This window comes from Lepidothrix coronata, unplaced genomic scaffold (genome assembly GCF_001604755.1).
Source record: "Lepidothrix coronata isolate B3197 unplaced genomic scaffold, Lepidothrix_coronata-1.0 Scaffold255, whole genome shotgun sequence".
NCBI lineage: Eukaryota > Metazoa > Chordata > Aves > Passeriformes > Pipridae > Lepidothrix > Lepidothrix coronata.
The window spans coordinates 899,654-920,056 of NW_016690435.1; the positions used below are offsets into that span (position 1 = coordinate 899,654).

The 20,403-nt window shown below is 51.5% G+C and overlaps 1 protein-coding gene and 1 non-coding gene across 2 annotated transcripts in view; one reads left to right on the forward strand and one right to left on the reverse strand.

Annotated features, from left to right (window-relative positions):
* PTK7 (protein tyrosine kinase 7 (inactive)) overlaps positions 1-20,161 on the reverse strand; it is a 39,293-nt gene extending 19,132 nt beyond the window's left edge. The window contains exon 1 of the mRNA XM_017835389.1: positions 20,106-20,161. Coding sequence (XP_017690878.1) covers positions 20,106-20,136 — 31 coding nt within the window. The 5' untranslated portion in view covers positions 20,137-20,161. The remainder of the gene's footprint in view (positions 1-20,105) is intronic.
* Positions 9,678-9,749, forward strand: TRNAE-CUC. The gene has a single exon. It is a non-coding gene; the product is annotated as a tRNA-Glu (tRNA).
* Positions 20,162-20,403: the final 242 nt, after the last annotated feature.

The following is a 20,403-nucleotide window of genomic DNA, read 5'->3' on the forward strand; positions in this document are numbered from 1 at the left end:
TGGTGAGTCTCAGCCATGGTGCCAAGCCCAAACGTTCATGGTCATCTTACAGGCTGCAAGGGCATGGGGGGCAACATTACAAGCCAGGCCTCGATCCAAGCTGGGTTTTCCATCCACTGCTTTAATGCATCAGAGTACCAGTCCCACATGAGCACTTGCCTGGGGACTACACTCCAGTAGTCCAACACCATCTGGATACTGCAGAGCAACTGTCTAAGCTTGAGGAGACCAGGCAGCACATCTCCTGCCCTGCTTGAAAGGCCAAGTCACCTACATCTTGAAACAATCCAAAAATCACTGTCTCCTTGCCTGACAACATCGCTTGGGAATGCAGCCTCAACCACAAAGCCCTCAGCTGTTTCACAGCCTCAGATTCCTGCTGAGTCCACAGCCGTCCCCCTCACCTAGAGCCACCTAGAGCCACGGCTGGGGAAGTGACAGGCAAGTCAGCTGGCAGCTGGAAGCACAATGCAATGCTCCACATCCCTAGCCCCATGGGAGAAGCCATGCACCCTCAGGCATGCCCTGGGTCCCATTCCTGGGCACCTCCTCCTCACCAAAGAGCTCTGAACAGAGGACAGAAAGGGAAAAGGAAAGGATCCATTTCACTTGGTACCCAAGAGCTCACCAATCTCTCGAGACACCACAGGATATGAGTAATCCCAAAGCTGTTTCCAACCAAACAAGGAACTAAAAGCATGGGAATGGGATTTGGGAGAGGGCTTTGTGCAAGTTTAAGGTTTCCTGGTTTGGCAAGCAAGCACAGCACTGTGGGGCTTCTGCAGCTTGTAGCCCAGCCTTACTCTCCAGCCAGGCCCCAGGGGAGACTGCAGACTTGCTTCCAGAAGCCTGCCCCTCTGCAGACTTGCTTCCAGAAGCACTTCAGCAAAATTCATCCTATGTCAGCTCAGCCAGATGTGCAAGCCAGTTCCTTTAACACTCTGCATGTGGAATGGCAGATTAGAGGATCTGTAATTCATCTGCAGCACCCAGGACAGCAGAGCCCAGAACATCTAAACTGCATCCATCCTTTCTCCCTAGAGGGGAACCCTCCTTCTCCTCCCCTGCTAGCAGGAGGTCTCAGAGCTGCCCCAGATGTGGAGGGGGATACTTGGCTTACAGGAAACAAAGACCCAAAAGTACCAGGATGCAATGGAAGAAGCCAGCTGCAAATACTGGCACAGCCAGCTTCACCAAGGAGCTGTTCTGGCAGACAACACAGCTGGCCAGCATTTGTCTGGCCTCTCAAAGTAGAGTCGATGTCACGTGGCCCCATGCCAAAGCAAGGGAGCTCACAGCTGTGGAGCCAGCTCTTCACAGGGCTGCACAATGAGCATGCAAGTCTCAGACCTGAGGTGGGAGCTGAATGTATTGACACCACCAGCTCAGCACCCAACAAGACAGAGAGCTTGGTAAAACACTGCTGAACATTTGTTCCCTGCCTGTTTTCAGTAACAGTTAGCAAGGATGTCATGATCCATTAGAAGGCACTGCTGCAGCACACAGGTGGGGAGCCTGCTCCCCCTGGCTCGCCAAACTTGCAGGGCCCTTTGCAACACCCAAGGAGCAAAGAGTACAGCCACTCACTTAAGGAAGGCCCTGGGTACCTTGCAGCAACCACACAATGCACATTGCTGCAGAAAGGAGGTCAGGGATACAGCTGGGAGAAAGGAGGGTAACCTGGCCAGAGATGCCCTAGTCCTCACCACTACCTTGAGGTGGACAGCAAGAGTAGCCCAAATTCCATTCCCAGGCTACAGTCCTTCAGCCTAAAACTGAAAGACCAAGATTAAGAGGCACTTTCACCACTTTTTAATCAAGCTACCAACTCTGGGTGTGTCAGCTAATTAACAAACCACAGCAAAGCACGGTGGCAGCAATAGCTTTTAGCCACCTAGGAGTCCACTGCCAATGCATCGCTACCCCACCACATCCACAGTGACCTCTATGTTTCTGCCACTGCCATTGCTCAGACCACTGAAGAAACAAAGCCTCTGCAATTCATCCAGCAGCAATACATGCTATTCCTCTTTGATGAGCAACCACTAAGGGAAACAGAAGATTTGGATGACCTAATGCACTCTGCACTCATATTGCACTGCAGCACTCACTCTCAGCTCCACAAACCCGTAACAAGGCAAGGAAGACACAGGCTCTGAAGCTGTCATTGTATTCCTCAGCAGCATGTTTAGCTCCTCATAAACCTGAACAAAACCAACAAACCAGATCACAGCTTCAAAAATCACCTGGCTCTCTGCAAGCTCAGAGGCAGAGCTAAGGGCCACAAGAAAGGCAGACCTTGAAGGAAAAGAGAAGAGACTGAGAAGCTCACACTCAGGTCCCATGTCCCAAAGGAGCTCAACGTGGGGGGGGACACAGATAGTCCCAAAAACAGGACTGATTTATTACCATGTTCTCTGAGGAAGACATTGGGCCACAGCAGAAGTCTAGTGTCAAAGGCAACCATATGCACATTTTCAGAAAAGATCATGACCTGTGCTCCATCCCAAGGGCACAAAAGGCACAGCAGGGATGGTATTAGGGTTTGCAATCCAGGACTCTTACAGGTTTCAATAATACGCTCCCCAAGAGTGTTATCAAACAAGTCTTTTCTTTAGGAGTAATTTATTAAACATCACTGTCTGCAGGCAGCAACTCCTTCAGTTGCCAAGTTCTCAGGAATGACTCCAGTACTTAGGCTTTGCTTTTAGTCACTCTTGGATCAAAGAGCAGCAGACTCTGTGTTCAAAGCCCTGGCTTGCTTCCAAAGGCTGGGCAATGAAATCACTGAGCTGGAGCATCCTGAGCTTGCTGGTCCAGAGGACTCACCAAGCCCCCTGTCAGAACATGGCTGCACTGCCTGCAGGCAGGTTTAACTCCTCATGTGCTGGGTGTGCACTTCTCACCAGTAGCTCAGCTCATGCAGGCTTGACAGCAGCTCCTACAGGGGAGCACCAGTCCAGACACTGAAGAGCTGCAAACGCTCAGAACTGCAGCTGTCACCTGATAGCTTTTTCTTCCTGTGGCAGCCAGGCACAGGATGCACAGTCACACTGTCCATAGGATACCTAGGGCCCAATGGGTTTCACACATCTCTCTCGTTCTCTCTCATCCCCATCCACAATCATCATCCTAAACTGTCAGCAGCACTTCTTTGCCTGCCTGCAGTGCTCGGGCTCCTTCCTACCCAGCCTCCACTCTAGACCAGGGGAGCCCCAAAGAGCAGCACATAGTAAAACCACTCACTCGGCCTCTTCTCCTGCCCTCTCTGCTGCCACTGGACCAGCCAAGCACTTAGTATCTTGATCCCATCTCCTGCTCCCCATCCACTGGGGCCCACAGGATATAGACTGCTACAGAGCTAGCAATGCATGCCAGCATCTGCTCTTTGTCCCTGCGAGGCTCTCAGTGAGCACAGGGCCCCATACAGACCTCCCATTCATGGCTCAAGCAATCCATGTGTTTCCTGGCACAGTTCATTATGAACATGCTCCTATAAAAGCAGATTTTTGGCAGAAACTGGGAACAACACATGGGTCAGCTTTCCTTTCCCTCCTGGTCACAAACACAGAGCCAGGAGGCTCATTTGCACCAGCTGAAGCTGTAGAAGTGGCAAGAGAAATCATGAAGGTTTAATAACATGAGCAACCCCCTGCCCTGTGGGCTGGTCCCTATAGCCACATAAAGCAGCTGCTCGGAGCACGCCTGCTCCACACACAGCTTATTCCACTGCTCAGCAGATACCGTGGAAACAGCAGCCAAGCCAAACACCCAGAGATATTAGCATCTCCAAATGATTTCCAACCAGCATGTTCCTTTCTGCAAGAGGTTCCAGTTGAGAAAGCCTTTCACATGGATAGAGTTGCAATAAACCACTCTCTCCCAACAAGCCAGATGGAAAGGGTTTCATGCAGGCAAGGAGCTCTGAACATGGCAGACTTGGTCTGATCAAGCCCAACATCTGGAAAGTCTTTGGGCACCCATCATATAAGCCTTCTAAATCTACATTGTTTCCCATTTACAGTTAAAAGTAAAAACAAAAACTCACTGCACCCAGGAAAACAATCGTGGGTACAAAGTAGCATTTCCAAGAAATGCTCTGCAAGAGCCAAAGCTGACTTTGGCTTCGTGAGCCAGAAGGAACTGGTTCCAGGAGCTCCATGAGATCAAGATGATGATGACATTGGGAAAACATCATCTATATGCCCCAACAGTTGTACCACGCATCTGGATCCAACAGCTCTGCTATGAGTGTGAGTCTGCTCAGATGACCACCAAACCTCTCCCTTTCGTGGCAGGTTGCTCCAGATTTGCAGGAGACACGATGCCTGCACACCACCGCTTCATGCCAGTTATCACACCACCACACAGGATGGGAAGAACCATCCTGTTCTTCCCACTTCCTCCACGGATGGCCACATCAAATCAGCCTGTACCACAGCCATTTGCCTCTGTGAGCAAAATTTCAACTGCAAAGCACCCAGATACACAATCTTCTAGGTGGGATTTACTGATCCGGAGGAAAAACAACCCAGAATCAAAGAAAGCACAGAGACATCCACATCCTCTAACAGCTGCTCATCCCACAGTACTTGCCTGTTTTGCTTGGGTCCCAAATGGAAACTGAGACTGGTCCATTCTTTCCTCAGCTCCATTCCTGTGTGCCAGTTCAAGATTACATCTGCCCAGGCCCCGGACACCTTCATGGACCCCACCAGGAGCCCTATGACTTATGGCACAAGTAAGCCTTTGTTTGGAAACAACTTGGCTGCTGGCCTACCAACAAGTGACAATTGCTCTGCTGCAGGACTGCAGCCTGAGCTCACTTCAGGTGGTCCACAACACCTCTCTCCACTGCTTTCTAGGTGGAGCACAACCAAGCTGTCATGGTTTGAGATAGCCTCAAAATCCAATCCCCTAGTCTAAGCCCCCTCCCACATCTCAATCTAATGTGAGATGGGTTTTTTCCAGACAAAACACACCAGACTCAGAATGGGGGAAAGGGAATATATTACAATGACTGTACAGATAAATACCATATCACATTATACACACGATCACAATATCTCTACCATGACATATAGTATTTACAATGGATCAGATCTCCTCTCCCCTCCAAATAAAAGTCCAGGAGGGAAAGAAGGACAGATCCCTTCCAGTCTCTGAACAGCAGGAGCATCTTCCAAGGCAGCAGATTTAAGTATGGCAGTCAGGATTTTTGTTCTTACTTTGTGGAAATTCCAACCCCGAGCCCGAGCCTTCGGGGGATTTCCTTGTAGATCTTCACTCCTCTTGGGTTAGAACATTGAAGGCAGCTTTCAGTTCAGTCTTACCAAAGCTCTTCTGCTCTGTCTCAGCTCGCCAGGATGATAGAAGCAGCAGCAGCAGGTTTCTTCTTCTCATGCATGCAGCAGCTGTGGCTGGCTTTCTGCCAGCATCCACGAGGGAGGTATCTAAGCCTCTCTCTCGGCCCCATCGCCTCACAACCGAGGGGTCTTCCGTGGGCTTCGTCACCCCAGACAAGGTCGTTTCACCACGGTCATATCACGAGACGCAGGGGGTCTTCGTGACAGTCTGGTATCTCCAGGAGATTCAAGCTCCCGCAGGGCCTCTGTACCCTATTCTCAGGCTGCCACCGTGGCAGCAGTGCGAGGGGGGAGCCAAGGTCACCCCCTCTGCATTCCATCTGGCCGTCCCGGTCCAGCTCCGGGACGTCTTTTGAGCTTCTTAGCTCCTCTCTCTCTCCAGTGCTGCTGTACTCCAAGGCTCCTCTCAAATAGGAGTCCATCTATTCCTCCTTTCTCGGAGGTCTCAAAGGAGTTTTGGGGTCTGGTATCAGTCTTACCCCAAACTCTGTAGCTCTGCTGCTGGCTCTCTCTCTCTCTCCCTTCCAGGAGTCCTTTCTGTGATGCTGCATGTCTCTGTTGCTTCTCCGGTTCAGGTCTTATCTGTCCTGGCTCTGTGCCACTGTCTCTCTGGTCAGTGCCGGCTGCTGCTCTGCGCCCATGGAGAAAAACATCTCCCGGCATACTACAGACACTTAGCCCAGTCTAAGACTGTTCCAAGTCTCTGCAATCTTCCCCCAGCCAGGGGCTGGGAGGGGGCCAGAGGCCCCAAGGGGCTCAGAGCCCCTACCTCGTGGCTCACAACATGGCCACCACTCCAACCACCACCAAAACTACAACTCATCTCTTCCGGTGAGCTTGTGATATGTTTACATTTTCGCAGGAGCGCCCATTGGGCAAAACTTCCAGGGGTTTCCACCCCTTGGGGTCTACCACTTTTCAGCCTCTGGGGGAAAAACCAAGGTCCAAACCACCAAACAAACACTGAGAAGCCAATTCTGCCCTTCAAACCAAGCTTTAGAACTGGCGGGGAAGAAAAAAAGAAAATTAAAAAAAGCTGCAACCACTTAGCACAATTCCCACTAGCCTCCCCAGAACTGTTCAAAGAAGCTCCAAGCTGTGGGGGATCCCTGCCCTTCCAGGCCCAGGATCCCATACATGGGAATGGCCAAGCCCAGCTTCTGAGCAATTATCACAAGAAACCAGAACAAAGCCACTGCGGTTTAAACACTGTAAATCAATTGCTGGAGCAGACACTAAGGCAGAGCTCACAGTAATGCACTGGAGTACAGCTGGGCCATGGGAAGAGCTTGCTGCCACAGACAGCTCCAGTCCCAAAGCAGGCAGGTCCTACTCACACACCTGCTGCAGGAGAAAAGACCAGTATAACTGAGAAAAAAAGCTCACCACAAGGATAGTGAGCCCAGGTAACCAGCTGCAGACTCCTCCTGATTGTTCCAGCACATGTCAGGATAGATAGACCCTGGCACTGACTTCACTCGCCCACTCAGTTCAAACTAGTTTGGGGCTTCCCTGCCTCTGTTCCTTACATTGCCCATTCTACTTCCTCAGCCCTGTGAATCCCAGCCCCCTCCCCAGCCACACATCCCTCCGGCTTCCTTCTTGCAAGACCATTCCAAACCGAGCTTCCTAACTCTGCCATAGGAGCTCTGCAGCCCTTAACTTTCATAGCTCCCTGCCTTCACCCTCACCAGAAGTGAGCAGAGACCCTGCCTCCCTGTGTGCTCAAAGCCAGGCAGCAGCCACCCCAAAGCAACAGCACATGATGATACCCTCTGCAGTCAGGGACAGGGCGGTAGTGGGGAGCGAGGTCTGGGGCAAGAACTAGCTGCTGCTTTGGCAATGAGCAAGAACAGCAAACAAGGGTGCTACTCTGCAGCCACAGAGTGATGGGAATATTTCGAGAGGTTCCTACTCATTCTCAAGCAGAGCAGGGCTGCTGCCAACCAATACTCCACTGCAGGCTTAACCAAGCTGGCAGGGCAGACACCATGCTGTGCAGTTTGTCTCCAAGGTTGCTAGATTCATTTGTGGTCTTTATGGAGGATGTCTGGGCTGAGCTGCACTTTGCCCTACAGTCTCTCACAACATCATAGCACCTTGCTCAAACAGGAAAAAGCTGGAGCGAGAGAGGGGAGTCCCCATGGTAGCCAAGCTCCTTGGCTCCCTGAAACAGCTGGGGCTGCTGAACCAGAACAACTGGCCTTGGCACTGCAGGAGCTCCCTGTCTGCCCTAGGAGTAGGTTGGCACCGCTTCGAGCAACAGGGCTACCGCCCGTGCTCCTGGCAACCACTGCAAGAGGAGGCATGGGCATCTCCCCATGGAGACATGTCCAGACCCAGGAAAAGGATGCCATTCTGATGGGCCACTGAGGCCACTGTGTGGTTCCATGCCCCTAAGAGAAGCCCAGGTACCCCTCCTGAGCCCCCAGCCCAGGGAAGCAGCCCAAGCCATGAGTGCAGTGCTGTGGTCATGCAGCTGGGAGAGGAACAGGGCAGAGTTGGTAGCTAGACCACCACTTCTCCTGCCCAAACATTCGGGGCACAGCTGCATGCTGGCAGCTGTCTGCACCACTTGGCTTCTGGCTTATGGAGAAGGAGGCTTGCTTTGGTCAGGCAAGTGGGCCTGTGCCCGTGTGCTGAGCAGCACAGGCAGTGGTGGCCATGGGACTCCCAGAAATACCAGGACAACATCTTCATAGCAGATAAACAGAGAGAGAGCAATAAGTGAGACAGGAAGACCACAAGCCCAGCGCAGGAGATGGGAATCCTGCTGGCTCAATGAAACCATCTTTAATGGTACATCAGCCAAAGGTTCCCAAGCAGACATCGCTAGCTGCATTGCCAAGCCCCAGTGAGAAACACAAATGTTTCAAGGGTGACTCAGCACCACTGCAGGCTTGCTGCACCCACCACTCTTGCCAACTGACTCTCCCAGGCTTGCTCTGAGCCTTTGAGCAATTCTCTGGCTTCCTCATAAACAGCTGATGATTGCTTCTGGCAGCATGTGGCAGGTTGGAGACACTGATCTGAAGGCTAAGCTCTCTGGCCAGCACAGCAAAGGTATTGCACTTTTCTCCCACTACAGGAAACATGGTAGACAGATGCCAAGTGGAGCTAGGACGAACCGCACGCTTCCTGTGCAGTGGCCCTGAACGATGATGCTTCCCCCACAATGGGGCATGTGAGAATGCAAAGGTCTTCACCAAGCAAAACTCTTCTGATGGTAGAGGAGAGCCTGGTGGTGTTGAACAGCCAGGCAGGTCCTGCCAGCAGGAAAGAGCTGCGACAGAGCTGGCTCAGCATTCCTTGCCCTGGAGCTGGAGGCGAGGTGAGGACCTGTGGCAATGAGGCTGCATTGCTGCACCCACAAGGTCTGTGTGGCTCAGAGCTCGTCCCGTGGTAGCTGGGGCCAGCACCTCCTGATCCATCCTCACATCCCTTCCCTTGGGCTGAGGACCAAAGGCTGACGTTGTTCCTGCCATCCCAAGCCCAGCCAAGAGGGATTCCCCCATAACAGCACTGTGTGTGTGGATGGAGCTTCTGGCCAGGGCTTCACGTTTTTCCTGTTCCAGCTGAAACACCATTCCAGATGACAGGAAAAACCAGAAGAAGCTCCATAAAACTGTCTGGCACTTCCCTTCAGCAAACAGGAGCCCCAGCCAGCCACCCCAGAGAATGGAAACTCAGGCTGCAGAGACAAAAGGGCAGGGGGTGGGGGTGGGAAGAGGCCAGGGCAAGGAAAGCAGTGCAAAGAGAAGCAGCATGCACATGGGGCCTGCAAGCCAAGACAGCTGCTTCATCAACACATCATAGGAAAAGACAAAGCTGCTGTCAGAGCCAGGTCCTCTCCATACAGCACGGTGCCTACTCAGCACCTGAGCCAAGGCTGGACTGGGCATGGCACACTCCTGCCAGCAAGGCCTCTTTGTTCTCCCAGGACTGCCTGTTGAAGAAAAAAGCATATTTGGCACTGAAAGTCTTTGTGTGAGCTGTTTCTTTGCATGCTGCCACCAAACCCACTGGAAGGATCAAAACCTCCCCAGTACCACCCAAACCCCTGCTGGCCTTTGGATACACTCTATCTGGATGTCTTGCAGATCGTGCTTGCTCAGGAGGCCAAGTGAGAGGGTTACAACCCTACCCAGGCAGACCTCAAGACATAGCTCACCAACAAACTCCACAAACACCCTGAGTGCAGGGACAGCAGCTGGGGAGGGAGGGGGCAACAAGGGGACAGAAAGCGCAGTGAAGAACTCACATCTACACTAGTGCAAATACCCTCTCCATTTTGCTGTCAGCTACATGTTTACCCTGGTGGTCTAGTGGTTAGGATGCAGCACTCTCACCGCTGCGGCCCGGGTTCGATTCCCGGTCAGGGTAAAAAAAAAAAAAAAGTCCCCCGGGCAGATGGAGCTCGTCAGCCCTGTAAGGCCATCCATCTAAGAGAAGGTCACTCTAAACAAACCTACGTTCTGAGGATCTCACTGCCACTGTCCAAGCTTGCTCGGCCCCGGCAGATGAACCTCAGGATTAAAGGGTGGGCTCAGTTCAGCGCACGCTGTGTCTCACCTAAAAATCCATTGCGCAGGCTCGAAGGGTAATGACCTTTCCCAAATCTTCGCTCGCGAAGACTGGCCATACCATATACATGTTTACACTATCCATATGGACATCCATGAGCAACTTGCCAGTCCCAAAGAGGACTCCCAGAGCTGGGGACAACGGGACAGCTGCACTTCTGAGCCTTGCGTGCAGGGAAACAGACAGGGAGCTTATTTATATCCCAAGCTCTGCTCTAGGATAAATATTTTAAATCTCTCTCCAGGTCATGGCAGTATATTTACAGCTAAGTTTCCCTTAGTTATCTGCCTGTAGAGACTCGGATTTGCCATGAAGCCAAGAAGATCCAGCTGGCCAAGCTCTCCAGACAGCTTACAGCTCATGGGAGAAATGGTTCATCCAGTACCATAGTCTTGAAAATTACATCCATGCACTGGCAACTGCTGCAGGGATGTGTACCCCCTCATGCTGCTGCCTCTGTATAGCCCACTCACAAGCATGCTCTCAGCCACTCTGCCTTCCCAGGAGCAAGGAGAAGGCAGAGGCTGGGAAATGCCACATACAACAGTAGATCAGGAGCAATCCTGCCGCTGCACTCCCCACAGAGCACAGCTGCATTGTGGGTCCCACTGGACGTGAGTGGGTCTCTGGAGCATCCTGCTTTGCCACTTGGTTTACTGAAGGTTTAACCTGTTTGCTCCCCTCCCATAGGAAGAGAAGAAGCTCCCAGAAGAGGCATTCACAACAAATTCACTTGAGCTTTTCCTAGCAGCCACCACAGTGCTGCAAACTAAAAATTGCTACAAAAAGGCACGGAGGAGACACCTCAAATAGGCTTCACTCCACTAGCTGCATTCGTGTCTCTCCTGTTTATATGGGCTCTGCACTGTTGAGTTTTGACTTCTGGCTGCCTCTGAAGCTTGAAGAGGATGGATTGGTTGCCCAGGGCTTCCCACTGGGTTTGTATGATTTCTGTGTCAACTCTCACAAGTGTTTCAGGAACACTAGTTCATAAATACTGCCTGCATCTATGTGGCACTGACTGCTTCCTGGCTACAAAATATCATCCACAACTCCCCATATCTGTCTCCCACTAAGTCCTAAGGTCTGTAGATTTCTCCTAGATCCTCCTCTTTTCATTCCTGGAAAGCTGAAGATCAGCCTAATTTCACAATCATCATCTACAGTTGTGCAGGGAAGCACTGTTGTCCAGGACCTTTCTTCCTGGGAGAAGCATCACCAGGGAGGCTGAACCTGCAGTATCATCTCTGAAAACAAAGAGGGCACAGAGAAGAACAGCTCCTTGTTTATTTTCATTAAAGCCATTTATGAATCTATATTAAAAGCCATAAATATAGGAAAGCAGACAGAGAAGCTAATATTTCCTCTGCTCATGCAATATTAATTAAAAGGTAGCTTCTCTATGAGACATTGCTACATTATCTCTGCTAAAAATGGAAAAAAGTCACTGAGTGGGAAGAATATGCAAGCAGGACACTTTCTGGAATATTTTACAAATCAATAACCAAGCAGAACACTTGCACTAAATAGATCTAATGCAAAGCTCCAGTGTCAAATTAAAGAAAAGCTTGGCTATAACAGACTCACTGAGACAGAAATTCATGCTAACCAGATCTCCTTGAAAAACAAGCGCTTTCCTCCATTGTGGCAAAAAAGCTAATTTCCAATATATCTGGAGAGCAAATAATTCTTACTGGACAGCTACTAATCTACCAGTGTGAAGAGTACTTGGACATTTGATTAAATGCCAAGGCAGCACACAAACTGTGGCAACAGACAACAAACAACAGGTCCTGGAGAGCAAGAAGTTGTGCCAAAATATCTGCAGGTGCCTGGCTGATCACTGTGGCCACTCAGCAACCCAGGTAAAATGGATTGCTCCATCAAACCCATGACAGGCCTTTGTCTGCAGGAACGTATCTCCAGCCAGTGAGAGGCAGGGCCAAATCCCAGCAAGGCTACAGAAACAAAATGTGATGCTGAACGATGCCCAATATGACACTTGTTATTTCCTTGCCAAAATGTTGACCATTCAGATTAGTGGTTTCTGCTTCAGGCCACGTGGCTTTGAGACGTTTCTTCAGCTAAGAGAAAGAATTCTTGTCAAAAAAGACTTATGATTTCCAAGATCCACCTGAACATCTCAGCAGCCCTGCGCCAGCTCTGCTCTGATTTCTCACCAGCCTGAGCGAACTGGGGGCCTGTCTCAAGGAGACAAAGGCAATCTCAGGATGGAATGAGAAAGCCACAGCCACACCTGGCAAAACAGCAGTGCCCAGAGGCAGGCATTGGAGAGAAACCAAGCAACAGCAAAGTCTGAGAAGGGAGCATGTGGCATGCTAAGGTGGGTCTGGATAGAGGAGAGGAATCAGGAAGAAGGGGAGACAGGAGGCACAACTGGAAAAGGAGCAGCTGCACTTGGGCCAGAACAAGGCAGCAAGACAGAGGCAGGACCCAGGCAGGAGGGTCAATGCCGGTGAGGGCCCAGCCAGCAGCTCTTCCACTTGCACATCTGAAGGCTGTAAGCACACACACAAAACATCAGGGAATGCCATCAGGAGTGAACTCAGCAGAGAAAAAAAAGCAACAGACGTGTAGCCTTTGGAGCTCGGTTTTAGCTTGGAATATGGTGGATACAGAACTGTTCAAACCTAGCTGGAGGAAAGAGTGATCACAAAACAAGATCTCACTGCCATCTCACTGCTACAGAAGGCAGCTCAGCCCAGGAACTGGCCACTCCCACAGCACCTGCCAGGTGCCCAGATGTGTCCCAGGCTCACAGCGTTTACAGCAGGCAGTACGGATGGATAGGAACAAAGAACATCAAGTAACTCACAAGAAGCTATCTTCTTCGGTCCAAGACAACTTGCAGAATTCCTGCAACTGCTGAAGGAGACTTCCAGTGTTGGCCCCTCTGCAGAGGTAACTAAATTACTTGTCCTCAGCAGCACAGACCCATCTATGCTCCCATGAACAGTTAAGGAGCACTGGATGCACTGCCCTGTGTGGCACCCTACAAGACTGTCTGTCTTTACCTTCTCTAGTCCTGTCTGCTGGGAAAGACAAAAGCCACAACCTTTCCTCCCATGAAAGCTTCCCACAGATACAGGCACTGTAGCAACTTCAACAGAGCCAGCACCATGGAGCACCCATCAGTCTGTGCCACGTGAGTGATGGGCTGGCCCAGCAGAGGCAGGACACACACCAAAGCACAATGCACGGAGAGCAATAAAGGAACTTGCAAGCCACAGCTTGTCCTGCCTTTAACCATTTGGAGAGCCACTGTATGGTTTGAATCAAAGGCTTCCTTTGTGCTCTTCAAGAAGCCAATGAGCAACTGTAGTGAGGAGAGCATTCATAGTTGGTCTTAAGCAATACCATGCCTATCTTGTGCATCACTGGACAGCAAGGACAACCCCCTATAGGGCTGCCCAGAGGCATGTAAGCCACCCCTCTGCTGCCAGAACGGTACTCGGCCTTCACGTGCCATGGCTCTGGGGACAGACTCCTCTGGCTTTCTGGGGGACGGAGGACAGAGCCAACTTGCCAGTGTGCTCAAATCGACAGCAGTAGGGCGCTGTCTTGGCTGCTCTTCAGGGTGGCCTGAGCTGCATTCAGGTGTAAAATTCTGATGCTGGGACAAACCTCATTTCACAACAGCATCACAGGAGAGGAAAAGTTATAAAAGCCTGTCACTTTAGAGCTACTCTGGAAACAAACATCTGCCATTAGCACTGAGGTCCAAGTGCACAGCACTCATGGACTCTGCTGTCTCCTGGGAGATAAGTCACCCAGGAACTGAATAGAGGTTAACCAGGGGCTGAAATACAAGCAGACTTGTAATCCTCACTCACTTAAGCCCTAGCCCCTTTCTGCACTAGCTCCCAGCACACACAACAACCCCATGTCATCGCTTTCTCCCAGCATGCAAAATCTTGCCTTCCAGAGAGGGAAGGTTCATGCCCTGAAATCAAATGCATCACGCCACTTTCCAGACAGAAATCTGCTTGTATCAGTTTTCTTCATTCATCATCCTGCACAATACAAGCATCAATCCAAGACATCCCAACCTCACAGAGGTCCAGACCATCTGACAGTGGTGGATTGAATTCATGCACACTCAGGGGCCCTGTGCACACTGCAATCCACAAACGCTGAACTTCCTGCCCGCTCCATTCAAATCACAGCTTAATTTGACAAGGAGAAGACAGACCATTGGTATCCCACTGGCAAGCACCATCTCACACAAGGAATCATCAGTTCAAAAACAATCATGCCTCCTCTCCAGACACACAATCTGTGTGGACCTGCTGTGCAAGGGAACAGGAGTTCAAGAGTACTCCTCACTGCGCTGTTCCATCCTGACTTTTGCAGCTGGATCTGGCTAGCTTTCATTCTGCTCTCTGGGGCATCTGAACACCTCAGCATTCACCTGTTCACTACCAACAGAAATGTTTTAAGTAACGACATAGGCCTTTGCCTGGATATCACCTACAATTTTTAAGGATTAGAATGCATTTTCAAGAGAAGCCTTTGGAAAACAATTGCAGAGGGTCAAACTCAGAGAATAGAGGATGGACTTTTGAAAGCTAATCAAATAAAAGGAGCAGTCTCAGGCAGTAACAGTCTGCAAAGAGTATCAACAAAAGCACCTACCCATCAACTTTCCCAAACTACTCTAAGACAAGCAAGCTCAAGAATGGTCAGAGCTGGGCAGGCACACCCAAACTCCTCATCCCAGGCACACAGAACAGGCTTTCAGAAACTTGCAAACCACTCTGAAGTCCCCCCTTGCCTCTCTTTGTTGATCAGAAAGCATGTATTAGTTACTTCTCAGAGCAGAGGGAAGCAGTCTCTGGTCACAGAACAGACTGCTTCCCTGAAAATGGCAAGGCTTAAATTAAGACTAGAAGTACTGTACGGCTCAACCTTTTAAGATCAGGGAAAACATTTTTGTATTAAATTTAAAAAAGAGTTGGCAAGAGTGAGAAATGGAGCCGGAGCAGCAGTCAATGAAAAGCACATGCGCTGCAGACCTGGCTGCCAACACAAAGTGATGCTTTGAAACAAAGACCACTTGTGTTTGGCTTGAAGATCTTCCACAGCTACTCGGCAAGGGCTGCACAGATTAAAAGGAGACACAGGTAAACACAGAACAGCACTTACTGCCAAGTATTTCCCTGGAACAAAGGAATAACCAGAAATGGAGTCCTTGCCTTGATGGGTTAGCATGGGTTCATCCTCACCGTGCTGCAACACATCAAAGCAGAGGCAAGACGAAATACTGGACAAACCTATTCAACCTCTATTCAAGCAGCACCCAGATCCACAGCCTGGACATGGAGAACTGCAGCTGCTAAAAACACTGAATGTGCTTCCATCCTTAAGAGCCCACAGGACTACAACCAGCCTTTGCCCACTTCCAGAAGAAACCCCAGACATCTATTCTTCCAGTACTTCACTTCTTGAGACTGCAGACACTTGTGTGCCTCCTGCAAAGCTAGATTCTGGTCTAGTTCCCAGACTAACCTATATCCGTATAACAACATACCTTGCAAGCCTCTTTTGCTTTCTACTGCCTGCACAGTGATATATATGTTCAGAAAGCACAGGAAGAGTGAAACAGGAGATGGTTTCATCATTCTTCTCCAGAATGATGATCCTTCAGTCTGGTCCTTTTATAGGGACACCAGCTGCTCTCTAAACCAAACAGCAAGAGCAACAGTTCCCATTGTAGTGCAAAGGTGGACTTGCTGGCCCTGTATGACTTGAGAGATGACTGGACACTGCTCCCTCACATAGCACCCAACAGCAGTGCAGGAAAGCAGCCTCTGGATCAGATCCCACAGTGTTAGGTGGGGAAAAGGAGAGAGCTGACACCTCATCAACACAACCAGCACAGCAGATCCTGACAGGGTCTGGAAGGATGAAGGAGGTAGAAGTACAGGACTCTGAACCGGCCACATCCTCCAAAATCAATGTGCTTGCTTCCTTGTGCTGTGGTTCAATAGCTTTGGCATTAGGAAGCAAGCAAACAGGTTTCTAAAAGACCCCAGGGTCCCCTGTCTTAGTTGCAACTCCCTCAGAACAACCTCCCTAAAAATGCAAGAGATGCACGTTTCTGGACTGCTGAAAGCTCACAAGAATATGAGGAACAAGACGTGAACTACATGCGGAGCCTCCAAACTATGGCAAAGCCCAGGGAGTGGCTGCTGCTCTAGCAGCAGCCATATGAAAAGCCTGAAAATCTGCAGCATCCCTACCTCCTTCCTGTAAGGTCTCTCTCAGAGAACAAATTCTTCCATGTCCAGCAGTGGGATTGCTTATTTCAGGCAATCCAGCACATAAGGTACACTACATTCACAGCAGAGCCTTTTAACCCCACTGTGCAATACAACATCTGCTCTTCTAACAGACTAAAAAGCATTTACAAGTAGCTCTTAGATGACACCTTCCAACATCTTCCAAGCAAGGAGCCTGACGTGGAATCAGACCACTCACCTTGGCACCTCTGCCATGCTGAAATGTACACTGCGGACCAATTACCAATATGCTGGTCTTTCTTTCGGTCAGTTGTCAAATCGTCATTTCTCCATCTCTTCTTCCTCTCTCCCCCAAGACACAGTTGATTTCTTATAAAGGTAAAAAACACTACAGTTGCCTTTCTCCCACATCAGGCACTATCAGCCTTCTCCAGGAGGTATTTGCCATGCCAAAGGCCCACCTGTGGGCCTGCCTCTTTCACTTACACAGCAAAATCCACTGTGCTGGTTCACAGCCTTTGCAAACCCCACCAAACCCAAAGTTAACACCCTGTGCAACTTAAACCTCACCAAGAAGAATGTTCCTGTGCATCTGCCAAACATCTTGTTGGTCTTGCTGCCCTCCAGGCTTCCAAAGAGCTGCCTGTCCCAACCCAGGAGACCACGTTAGGAGAACGAGAACTGCTCCTTGTGGTCTGAACAAACAATAACATGTCCCCCAGTCTCAAGGGAATTTCCCTGCAAACACCGCAGCAGCAACTGCCTTCACAAAGAGCACATTTGTACCTAAATTTGTCCACTGCTAAATAAGCATTTGTTCCAAGTTCCCAAATATCAAAAGTAGTGGAAACACCCACTGCTAATGTGAAATATTTTGCATTCCAGGCATGAGAGGTATGCTTGAAAATGTTCAGAGAGGAAAGAGTGTTTATTCACTGGAAAGAGGTGTACTAGGTCCAGTTATTTACTTAAGTCCACGTTAGCTTGCTGGAATATAGCTTTGATCTTTGCAACTTAAATAGCAGATGAATTGAAATGAAGGCAAGAAAAATATTAGTGTAAAGATCCTCTAGCAAATACCTGTAACCAGGCCTCACAGCCTTCAGATCTTTTTGAAGTGCCTTATCGCTTACAGCCAAACTGGCCCTTGCATTCTTGTCCATTGCCCCAAAGCCAGGCTCTTCTCTTCCTACCCCTTTCCTACCTTCTTTTCTCCATTTCCCTTGAGCTCCATGGCCTTTAGAGAAAGTGCAGCCTGCCCTCCTAGGACACGTGCCTATCTGCTTGGATGCAACATGGACCAGCCCTTGGCCAAACATCTGACCTACTAGCAGATATGAGCTGCCATCCACTTGCCTCCCTTGAGCAAGAGGTATTCAGCAGACTGGGAGGAAACATTCTCAATCGGCAAGTGTTCATTACCCAGCATGCAACTAAATACAGGGTGCTTGCTGCAGTTTAAACATCTGCCCATCTGCCTTTAGAAGACAGCTTCATTCCAGATCAATTAAGAGCTCAGAGGACATCTTTAAAGGATGCAGAACATGACAACCCTCTGATCAGTGCCAGCTCACAGTGGTTCAGGACCCCACTGTGCAGACAAAGAAGTGCCTATGGCCACGACTATGGAGCTGCCATGTCTTTGAAGCTCCTGCCACATCAGGGTTCCAGCCCGCCTACAGCCCCATCTGAACACAGCCAAGTCCCAAGGGGGATCAGATCATTACCGTCTTCAGAAATTTTCTTCTTTAAGACCAGGCTTGCTAGCAAACATGAGAAAAGTACTGCCATACAGAAACACAGAGCTCACCACAGGACATGGAGGCATTTCCAGAACAAAATTGACCTTTTGGGGTTTTTTTCGCTTTAAAGAAAAGTTGACTCAGCAAATATTTCCTCTGCTAGCACTTCAACCAGATGTTCCAGCTTAAGTCAGCACACATTTGGCATGCTGCAGTGCCACTGCCAGAAAGATCACAGCTTCACTGAACAACGGAAACGGAGGAACAAGGACCAGCAGTCCAGGCACCAAGCCTTTCTGAAACACATGGCAAAGGACCTGCATGAGCCTCCATGCCTCACAGGTCTTTGCCCAGTGCTCTTTCCAAACAGCATCTACAGGCAAAGGGAGACGACACCTTGCAGCCCACAAAACTTACCACTAGCCTGTAAAAACCTAGATGTCAAACAGTTTGTTTCACCATCTGAGATTTTTTAGTGTCTCAGAGCCCAACAGCAGCATGTTCCTCCCAGTGCTGCAGGACATGGTCTTGCTCAGCAAGAGAAACAAGGAGTAGTGTACATGCTTGGAGCTGCACAGAAACTCCAGCAACTGTAGAGCGGAGTGTGCTGGTAGGAAAGGCGACCGACAGCCCTCACAGGCAGGTCTGCACATCCCAGCTGCCGGTAGTGGCCTGCTGGCAGCTAGGTGAATGCTGTGGCAGGTTCACAGGGCCCTGTGGCTTCAATCCAGGGCCCAAGCTAAGCATGCACTCCCTCTCCAGAAACAGCCTTCCCAGAAGGCTGCCAAGACCTTCTGCAATCACGGCGCTAATCAGCTAAGTAAGCGCTGCTTTTCATGCTTATCAGCTGTAAATTGGACAATACTTACCGCCTGGCAGCAGGGCTCAGCCACACCTCCAGATATGGAAGGGCAGAAGCTACAGATATCTTTCCCTCAGAGGCAGTATCCTACCCAAGTGCTAAACTAAGATTGCTCTTGATTTTGCAGCAGAAACTGGAAAGCAAACTCTACAACTGTGCACACAGTGAGACAGAAAGGACTGCAAACGGCTACTACGAGCACGCAGGACCCTCCCCATCTGCAGGGCTCCAAAGAGAAGAAACAAAGTGCTCTGTTATGGGGCAGCCGTGGGACCTTTCAAAGCCAGGCTGAAAACCAGCTCACAGCCCCTGCGGCTCTCGTGCCACAGCCAAGACCTTGGGCTCCTCAGACAAGGGAAACGGTGCTAAGAGGCCAGCGGGGGAGAAACACCATGGATCAGAGCGAGGGAAGGTGGGTCTGGGCTTTGTAGTTGGAGTTGGACAACGTGAAAAGCAAGCAGCCAGGCAAATCAACGGGCCGCAGAGCTAGGGCAGGGCAGGGAGGCTGGCTCACACCCTACACGGCATGGAGGGTGGCACGGGGGGCGGGGGAGAGGGCTCATCCAGATGCGCTCAGCAAGGGACAAAACCCCTCCAGCAGCCGGGAGGTCAATCTCCACGGGTGGAACCCCCCCGCGCGCCCACTGTTTATTCTCGAGTTTTGATCTGATCAGATTTCATAGGAAAACCACCCACCACTGCACACAAACAACCTTCCCAGTCTCAGCTCTCTCCACGGAGCCCGGAGGGGCGCAGGTCGGGGCCAAGCCTCGCTAGAGGGGCCTCCGGGAGCCCTCCCCGGAGCGCGGCTGCTCCGGGAGCGCCTGCTCGCCACCTCCCAGACGGCAAATGTCTGGCGCATTTGCATCCCTGTGGATTTAGGCACGACGCTCCCCCATAGGAGCGGGCGGGCGGGCAGGGCGAGCCGGCGCACGCCGGGGAAGGAGAGCCGGGCGAGGCGCCCCGGTGGCTCCCGGGGCTGCGCGGGGCGGGGGCGCGGCCGCCCCCGGGCTGGAACACACAGGGCCCCACGCAGCCCCTGCTCCGCGCCGGAGCCCCGAAGCTTCCCCCCCCTCCCCCGGCCCCCTCCCCAACCCGAGGGGGCGCAGACCACCGGAGGCTCGGCCCCGGGGACGGCCGCACCTCCTTCAGCCCCGGAGCCCCCCGCCCCGCCGTCAGCCGCATCGCGGCCCAGCTACGGACGCGAGAGGGGGCGCGAAGCCCCGCCGCCGGGACCTGTATTCCCGGGGCGGGGGAAGCTGCGGCGGCTGCCCCGGCCCGCACTCACCCAGCACCAGCAGCGCCCGCACCGCCGCCATCCTCCGCACCCCTCGCCGCCGCCGCGCCAGTCAGCGCGCCCGCCAGCCCCCAGCCATGCCGCTGCTGCCCCGCCCGCCGCCGCCGGCGGGAGGGGTTCCGGGGGAGGGGCAGCCACCGGAAACCGGGCGGGGTCGGGAGGAGCGGGGTCCCGCGGCTGGTGCCAGGCTCGGACCCTCCGTGCCTCCATCGCGAGGCGAGGGGCTCGCCGGCGTCATCGTGCAGAGCCTCCCCGGTACCGGGGGCCGTGAGGGCCGCGCCGGGGGCCC